General features: G+C 39.3%; 1 protein-coding gene across 1 annotated transcript in view; it reads right to left on the bottom strand.

The window, feature by feature from the left end:
- myo10l1 (myosin X, like 1) overlaps nt 1-6105 on the bottom strand; it is a 77304-nt gene extending 71199 nt beyond the window's left edge. The window contains exon 1 of the mRNA XM_079840032.1: nt 5488-6105. Coding sequence (XP_079696158.1) covers nt 5488-5508 — 21 coding nt within the window. The 5' untranslated portion in view covers nt 5509-6105. The remainder of the gene's footprint in view (nt 1-5487) is intronic.
- Nucleotides 6106-8650: the final 2545 nt, after the last annotated feature.

Below are 8650 nucleotides of genomic sequence, written 5' to 3'. Positions count from 1 at the left end.
AATTCATGTCATCATGAAACATGAATTCTGACCTGGAAGAAACACACACACTCAGTCTCTGTATTGCATGTAATAGAAGATGACACAGATTTCTTTATTTTCTGCACTGTAAAACATCTGCTGAAGCTCCTGCCACCTGTCAACAAATCACATTTGTTTCACACATCAAATTTCTCACACTTTATCTACCAAACAACGTCATACACGGACACACACACCAATATTTCAATTGTGCCTGATACTGAAAAGCCGATCATTTTCATGCTATGGCTGATAACAAACAAATGGCCAAAATAAAAATTCTATAAGTTGTCTCACAGCTTGTTTCCACCGAGTGGTACGGTACGATCCGGCTTGCGCTTCCACCGTCAACAATACCCTTATGATAGGCATGGTGTGGCGATCAACGGCATTCTCGCGCGAAGAAGAATGCAAAACAGTAAACAACAATGGACGACATACAGCAGATCTTTTCCTTGCTTCTCGGCATGTGGCTGTTTGTCATTAGAAGAAGATACGCTTTATTTGAGCCAAGGTTACAGACCGCAAGAAAAAAAACACAGCCGAAAAACACACACGATTCTGTGACGATTCTCTGTCCTACCAATCAACGTTCTGCAGTGAGTCTAGCTCCACCCTTTACTACCGGACTACTGTGCTAGGTACCACAATGGAAGGGTGCCAAAAAAGTGGTGCGGTACGGTTCGGAATTGACCTATCGGTAAGCCCCTCCCCTCAAACGCAGATGAGCCAATAGCAGTTGAGTATCAGTTGCGCTGGGACCAGAACTCGGACATCTTTAGGTGTCAGCGCCATAGAGAAACAATTGTAAAATCTGAAGCTCTCATCGGTTTGATGGTGTTTATGCTACAAAAATGCTAAAATGTCGTGCCTGAGGTACTGTAACACTGATTCCAGGTATCCTGAGAGGATTTTCTGTTTGTCATACTCTCATTAAGTTCCGATTAAAGTCCCTGCTAACATACAAACCGAAATAACTAACTGTTCTCACGTCATGTAACACTGTAGGTCAAAAACACAAAGGTCTACATTTCAGTGCCTCTCCATATTAAACAGGTTATATGTAAATTAATTTAATTTTAGATATGTTTAAGGTCTACATTATCTGTCCTACTAAGGATGACTCCTATTTTGATGGGTATTATAGTCTACGGGTAACGTTAGTGAAAGGGAGAGCTTGCACGCAGTTTATCGTAGTTGTTTTGCAGATACAAAGTTTACCAGTTATTAACTGCACCCTCGAAAAGGCATACGGTCTGTGTATATGTTTGTTTAATGTTAGTTGTATGAGTGTTTTTGTGTAATTTGCTGTGTATGTTAATGGTAATGCAACGGAGAGAGATAGTTTGTGAATGAGACGTGAATGCGCACTTCTTATGCTTTGTTTGTTCAGCTCTTACGATGATTTTTTGGAGTGAAAAAGAACATAATAAACTTGATAAACCATCAGTAAAGTTTGGCCATCATTCGGACGGGATATACGCTACATTCTGTGTCCAAAAACATCTTGGGATAAGGTTTGCACACTGACAGCTGTCATTGTAAGATATAGCAACTCCGTTTGTTTGTCCGAGTTAGCAACAGTAACTAAGGGGGGCGGGGCTTACCAATAGGTCAATTAGGGTACCATTTACAGCTTCTGACAATGGAAATGGCAAAAACTGCGCACCATACTGAACCATACCGCTTGTGGAAATAATTAATAAAATGCAAAAAACAAGATAAAAAAAATACTAAAGAAGAAAAGGCTACAAGCGAATGAGGCATGAGAACATTATAATATACCAAATGAAAAATACAGAAAGACGATCCGCCATCATGTGGATGATATCCTGAATATTTGTCAGCATTAAAGACTAAGAGGTGAACTCAAACCTCACAAGAATCCATACGAAAACTGAATATTCAGCTCCCCCTATATAGCTAAAATGAGCATGAAATAAATGTCCAATACAGATAAATAAAAAATAAAATAAAAACTCTAATATCTGCCAATAATATATGGTATACATCATGAAGTCCTATTTTTATATATTAGATTCCCTACACTAGATTTCTATAAATATAGCCAAAAGCCATAACATGTAAATGGCATGCCAATATTCATTCCATTCAGAAGTTCAGAGATAGTCAGTGTTTTCTCTATAAGCTTTGTTCTTTTATTTACCCATTTTTCCTCAATCCTTTAGCACTCTTTTCTCTGACTTCCTGTCCTTTTCTGCTTCTACCCCCCAGCCCATGTTTATAAATAGGTCTCTGTGTCTGGTGAGAAACAGTTTGAGTTGGAACTCTCCACTTACCACTGCTTATGTTGCTTCCGATTGTGGACATGCCAAAGTGGCACAGTTGTGTCTGCAAGTATTTGTATTGGCTAAGTAATTGTAAGTGCACAGAGACTCAATACGTTTATAAAGGAATTCAATTAAAGCCAGAATTTGACTTGAAGAAAAAAAAATAAAAAACTTGACCGAACAATTCCCACAGCTCTGACTCAAAGGTGATTTTGTGTGCACATGGAATTTTTTTTATAAATTATTACAAAACCAAATTGAATGCAAACCCTAAGTTTTACACTCACACTCAAGTGGACACTCTCAGTACTGAGTGTTGTCACAAAAATCATATTTTCTATAATAGAATAGAATATCCGTCCATGATTTTAGGATTTACACCTACTCTCACACAGTGTTTACATTTCCTCATGGTCAAGAATAAGTGAGGAACTCTGGGACTCTTGACATCAAGTTCAAGATTGGGTTTGCCAAATTGATGTGACCACATGAGGGATGCCAGATTGGGAGAAATTCATTGGCTGTTACATTTTGGAATGGCATTCTTTGGATAAAAAAGTCTTCCAATGAAATATGCTTTATTAAATAGGCCTATGCTTTATTATTACAATTTTATTTATGAACTCAAAGAGATGGAGTTTGAGGAGATTGTTGTTTGAACTGAGATTTGTGCATAAAAATAGAACCTCCTTTAAAGATGTAGGCCTTCACATCCAGTTCTCATCCATTATATAGTCAGTATACTAAAACTTTAATCTCTGGTCTACATTAGAAAATTGCTATGAAAAGGAATCGAGTCTACTATATACACACACATGTGTGTGTGTGTGTGTGTGTGTGTGTGTGTGTGTGTGTGTGTGTGTGTGTGTGTGTGTGTGTGTGTGTGTGTGTGTGTGTGTGTGTGTGTGTGTGTGTGTGTGTGTGTGTGTGTGTGTGTAACAGTCACATCAACAGCGACTCAATTTCTCTCAATCTTGTGGTCACAACAATTTGGCAAACCCAATCTTGGCCTTGATGTGAAGTCTATGTGACTTTATATATAAATATAAATGTCTGAATCATTACCAGTTGTATGTCGGTCCCTTCTGAATTTGGAAATCTAGTCGATTGATTCCAATCCATATGCCTCATATGATTCCAACATTCAATTCCAGGCACTAGGACCATGGGGTGACCAAGTAAAATAAAGCATGCCTGCTTTTTAATGTTGCTGTGAGGACTGGAGGTGTGGACTGTTGAGTCACCAAAATGATGACCTGAACTGTCACCGCAGAGCAGACAGCAGAATGAGGGGTGTTAAAAGATAGGTAGAAAGAAAGAGGGAAGATAAAAATGAGAAAGAGAGCAGTTTGTGCTTCTGTGTTGTGCTTTAAAGGGTCACCGAGCTTTCAGTATCTCAAGAAACACCCCTGGGCTCCTGAGATGCTTTTGGGCGATGACACATTAGGATGTTGGGCAGAGATAAGGATATTAGTGGGTGGGTCAGGCGTGTATTTTGGGGGGGGCTTATGTGCTCCAGTGCATCTTGCATGTATTACCTCATTTAAAGTGTCAGTTTACACACAACCCCCTTGGGGGAAAGTTTAACCTCTGACCCCTACATTAACCCTGGCTAAGGCTATTACTATTCATTTTTAATCAGATTTATTATTTTGGACTTATGGACTAATGTATGCAAGCCATTTAGAGACCAGAAAATCAAAAGGGGGCAGAGTTGACTTGGTCCAGTAAACAACCACCTTTCAATGCCCTTGCAAACACCGAGACCAACCGCACAGCAACACACTAAAAACACTCAAAACACCTTAGAAACCTCATAGGAAACACCTGCCAACCACCTGCAACTCCAATCTTGGAACCCATTTTTTTGCATGGGCAAGAACCAGCTAGCTAGTTGTGCTCATGTCAGCTGATGTATCACAAGCATCTTAGTTATCTGAACCACTTGGAAAGACAAGCAATTAGAACCTATACAGAGACAGATTTCACCGTAAATGCCCCATAAATTAAATTAACGGCCCTTCCAGATCTGTGAAGGATCCAAAGATCAAGTTCTCCTGCTCAGTTCCATAGCATATCGAAACACATGGATTCCAACTCCACTCTCAGATACAATATCCAGAGTGTTTGCATCATAAATTAATGCAATTTACTCACTAAGCCTTGTGTTAGTGCGCTGTCCACTCTGACAGATTAAATGCTGACTGCTTAAAACCATTTGAAACATAGCATGAGCTCAAGAGGATAAATGGCTTAATAGGAATGCCGTAATTCAGTATTAGATCAAATGAAGGTGTTTGTGTGTGCAAAGAGTGTGTATTTAACTGACAGAGAGAGAAGGAGCAATGACAAAATCATCCAATAAAGTAAGATTTCGACATCCCAATCTGACTGTAGGCCTACTGTAAATTAAAAAGATAAGCAAATTGTATAGAGAGAGAAGCAGAGGTAGAAATGAAACAAACAGATGCTATTATAAGGCCTGTTCTGCAGAATACAGATCAGGTAAACACAACCACCATGCATTCAGGGTGGCAGGTTCATTATGAGCCCTTGCATATATGTTCCTGAACAATTCCTATCAGGCTCAAGGTGAATGCTCTGAATATGGAATGTGGGAATAATCCCAATTATGTCCGGACAGCCTTCACAACATCATTGGAATCAGAGACATTTCATGTCATTAATTCATAACAAATAATGTAGACGCACGGAAATCAACAATTTGGAAAATGTGAGAGGTTTAGAAAACCTTGCATAGCAGCCTTGAAGAAACATCATAGCAGGGACCCTGCCTCTGCTTCAATGCGCGAGCCCCTTCCCCCCTCACGCGCGCCACAGCCCAGGCGAGCGCGAGACACCGATGCACGCGACATCACCATAACCTACAGTCAACGTGTGAAATAACGCACTGGTCTCTTTTAATGAACACTTGAAATGACAAACAGTAAAACGCTTGTATGTATGTAAACGGAACGGCACTGTTATAGGGGGAGACGACATTACATCCAACATCCTGAGGCACAGCCAATGACAATTATCCACCGGTCTTTACATCATAAGATCACTTTGGACATCATTTCACAAATATAGCACATAACCTATTGTTTTTGCATTGCACATGAAACCACAACATATGAAATGACACGTTCCCTTCGTTACAAAATGAGCCCACCTCTGCGAAGAAGGTCTCCATCTTCCCTCAGGATGCAAGAGGATCCAGCTAATCAATCACAAAACTGTAGAGGATTCGAGAAACGTTTGGCAAGATGTATGTCTTTTCTGCAGTTGCTTTCCATTCACGAATGTTTACGAAGAGCAGGGAGCTGCAATCCTGCGTGAGGTGGCAATTCAAACAACTGATGGCGCGAGAGACGGCCGTTGGCAAATAACAGCCGGTGGGAAAAGAAAACGCTCAGGTGTTTCGTTTCTGTAAGTGTCTTTTCTATTTACTCGAAACGCCGGTGTCCAAACACATGCCTCGCTGACTCCGGTGTCCGCACCAGAGCGAATGAGCCAGTGTCCGCTCGCGCATCTCCGGTTGGGCGGCGCACCGCGCGCAAAGACAGCCCCCCAAGTTTGCCCTTTTTACCGTGCATACCGGTAGTAAAATGAAGGAAATATGGCTTCGCAAAAATAAACATGACATATATTACAGCTATACTCGTACCATATACATGAACCCATAATGCAGCAAATACTATTGTGCGTTTTTGATGCACTATTGACACTGTATGAAGCGAGATATGTTAAAACAGTACAATATGCGTCAGCAAGATTCCATCATCTGAATGATCAGACATCCCATGTGTTGGATGTGGTACTGCGCTGTCCCTCAAATGGGTTTCCATGGTAGCACTACTGACACATATTTCTGCATGCGCCATGCACAGCTGAAGTGAAACTCATGCAGTGGGTGGGGTAGAGCAGATTCACTCATCAATTCGCATTTAGAGAAGGTGCTGCGGTGTCTGCAGGCTTATTACTCTTAAAAACAAGTTCATATTTGCATCTACAGGTTAAATAAAGTGCCAGTTTGGTCAGTCTCTGCATGAAAGTCAAAATCAAGCAGATGGTACATGCATTAAATCATTAAACTCTTATCAGCTTGAGAGACAAAAAATGTAATCCGGATTCATAAGCCCAAGAACTGAAATTTTTAAGTGTCAGTGAAAAATAATTATGTCCAAGATGACAATATTTTAAAACTATGCATATGCAAAGTTGTTAAAAGATTTGTTCTTGGAAGAAGTTTTTAAAGGATTAGTTCACTTTAAAAATAAAATGACCCCATGATTAACTCATCCTCAAGACATCCTGTATATGACTTTCTGATGAACACAATCGGAGTTATATTACATATCCTGTTTTCAAGCTTCATAATGGCAGTGATGGAGTCCATTGAGTTTGAAGCTCAAAAAAGTGCATCCATCCATTATAAATATACTCCACACGGCTCCAGGGGGTTAATAAAGGCCTTCTGAAGCAAATTGATGGGTTTTTATAAGAAAAATATCCATATTTATAAAGTAAAATATCTATTTTCCTCCAGACCGCCTTCCGTATTCAACTTACGAAGAAAGTGTAACGCCTCTCGCAGTTCAAAACGCTTACGCTATACGTCCGACGTCATGTGTTGCGCCAGTTACGCTTTTTCCGCAAGTTGAATACGGAAGGCGGTCTGGCGGAAGTTAGATATTTTACTTTATAACGGATATTTTTCTTACACAAATGCATCGATTCTCTTCAGGAGGCCTTTATTAACCCCCCAGAGCCATGTGGAGTACATTTATGATGGATAGATGCACTTTTTGAACTTCAAACGAATGGACCCGTCACTGCCATTATAAAGCTTGGAAGCGTCAGGCTATTTATTAATATAACTCTGATTGGGTTCATCAGAAAGAAGAAAGTCATATACACCTAGGATGTTTTGAGGGTGAGTAAATCATGGGGTAATTTTCATTTTAAAGTGAACTTGATCCTTTAATAGGCTAGTTTTATACATGCAAATACATAGACACAATCATTTTCATTTTTTAAAAAAGCTTTTAAAACATTGCTTGACTTTTTAAAGTCATCATGACCTTTACTTGTGGTTATACCGTTTGATAATATGAAATAACAATGTCATTAAAAATGGCAAATTATAGGATATTTTTAGGAAACTGACCTGAACAAACAGTGAAGAAGGCAGGTTCCTCTATGTGACATAATTTCCTGCTTAATGTTTTTTTTAGGACATTTGATATTTTGTTACCTTAAAAATAATAATTTATAACATTTTAATCCTATAGAAGACCTGTAAATGCTCTCAGCCTTAATGTAACTTCAGTGCTGACTCTTTAGAGTTAGAGTTGTAAATCTTTGTGATGTTTTCAATTAAGTGACACAAAGAGCAGGTTTGTCCTGAGGAGTTACAAGCCATTTGACAGACACTTTTCATTCAGCAGCTAATAGCACACTAACTGCAGGAACAGCTCCCCTGGAGCAATGTGGGACTGTCATTCTCTGAGTTAAAATACTGTATTTATCGACCAGGATTAGGATGAGAACTACCTCTTATAGGAATTGAACTTATAATATTTTTGTGATCAGATCCTTAAATGTTATTGTACCTCTGCCAATGATTTTTTTTCAGGGTGGAAATTATAGGGTTCTACTACAAATTCTCACAATCTTTTTTTTTTCTTCAAAAAAGACGACTCAACATAATGCTAAAAGATAAATTCATTGCTTCAAGCTAACTGTAACTTTGCCTAAACAATCAGGTGTCAAAAAGTCTCAGATGATATTCATGACACACAAGCATGCATCGTAATCCATGCAAAACAAAATATAAAGTATAATCAATGCATTATACTGATTGTACACACAATAGCATGTGTGTTTGAGTCCCTCGCGCAATGAAGATTGATGTCTGTATCATCTGACAAAAGCTGTGAAGACAACAATGTGAAATCCCTATGGTCACTTACATCACTAAATGAACTAAATGAAAGTCATGCTCATTTTACGCCCTAAAGCGTGCGCACACTCACACACCAATAAGGTTATTTTTCTTTTTTTGTCAAAATGAGCATCAGCTATGTGTGTGGCACCACCTGTTCCATTATGGCTTTTAACCTGCGGTCTTTGGGAGAAAAGGTGAGGGGGTTGGTTACATAATTTTTTGCCGCTTTATTTCAGGCAGTCAAATAGCTTTAGTATTGACACTGATAGAGCTTCCTGGCAGCGAGAATCAAAATAATATTTATGATCATCTATTTACACTTGCCAAAACTCATGTGATGGCAAGAGGCATACCCGTCTGTGCTCCAGACGGTCAGACTATAGAG

Source organism: Gobio gobio, assembly GCF_949357685.1.
Source record: "Gobio gobio genome assembly, chromosome: 17".
Classification (NCBI taxonomy): Eukaryota; Metazoa; Chordata; class Actinopteri; order Cypriniformes; family Gobionidae; genus Gobio; species Gobio gobio.
The sequence above is the reverse complement of the archived record's forward strand: the minus strand, read 5'-3'. Positions and strand labels throughout refer to the sequence as shown.